The 205-nt window shown below is 52.7% G+C and overlaps 1 protein-coding gene across 1 annotated transcript; it reads right to left on the bottom strand.

Annotated features, from left to right (window-relative positions):
* Nucleotides 1–3: 3 nt before the first annotated feature.
* Nucleotides 4–201, bottom strand: LOC113473870 (IQ and AAA domain-containing protein 1-like; the record flags this gene model as incomplete). The annotated part of the gene is made up of 1 exon (XM_026833308.1): nt 4–201. A coding segment is annotated over one exon (198 nt), but the record flags the coding sequence as incomplete, so codon positions are not given.
* Between the last annotated feature and the right edge of the window lie 4 nt (nt 202–205).

Here is a 205-nt window from a genome sequence, read left to right as displayed (position 1 = left end):
GCTAGGCAGGGGATCCTTCCCCTGTTCTCTCAAATCATGAGCCGCATACGATCTCTCCCCACAGAACGCATAGATGGGTGTCTCAGGATACTTCTTGATGATCCCATTAGCTACCAGCTCCTCAAACAAAGACTCGAGGGTTCGATCCGGGGTCAGATCTTTCTCCCTCTTCTTCTTGTTCTTTTTGCCGCTGCGGCGCCCCTTC

The sequence above is a fragment of the Diaphorina citri genome, unplaced genomic scaffold, assembly GCF_000475195.1.
Source record: "Diaphorina citri unplaced genomic scaffold, Diaci psyllid genome assembly version 1.1 scaffold159584, whole genome shotgun sequence".
In the NCBI taxonomy this organism is placed as follows: Eukaryota; Metazoa; Arthropoda; class Insecta; order Hemiptera; family Psyllidae; genus Diaphorina; species Diaphorina citri.
The sequence above is the reverse complement of the archived record's forward strand: the minus strand, read 5'-3'. Positions and strand labels throughout refer to the sequence as shown.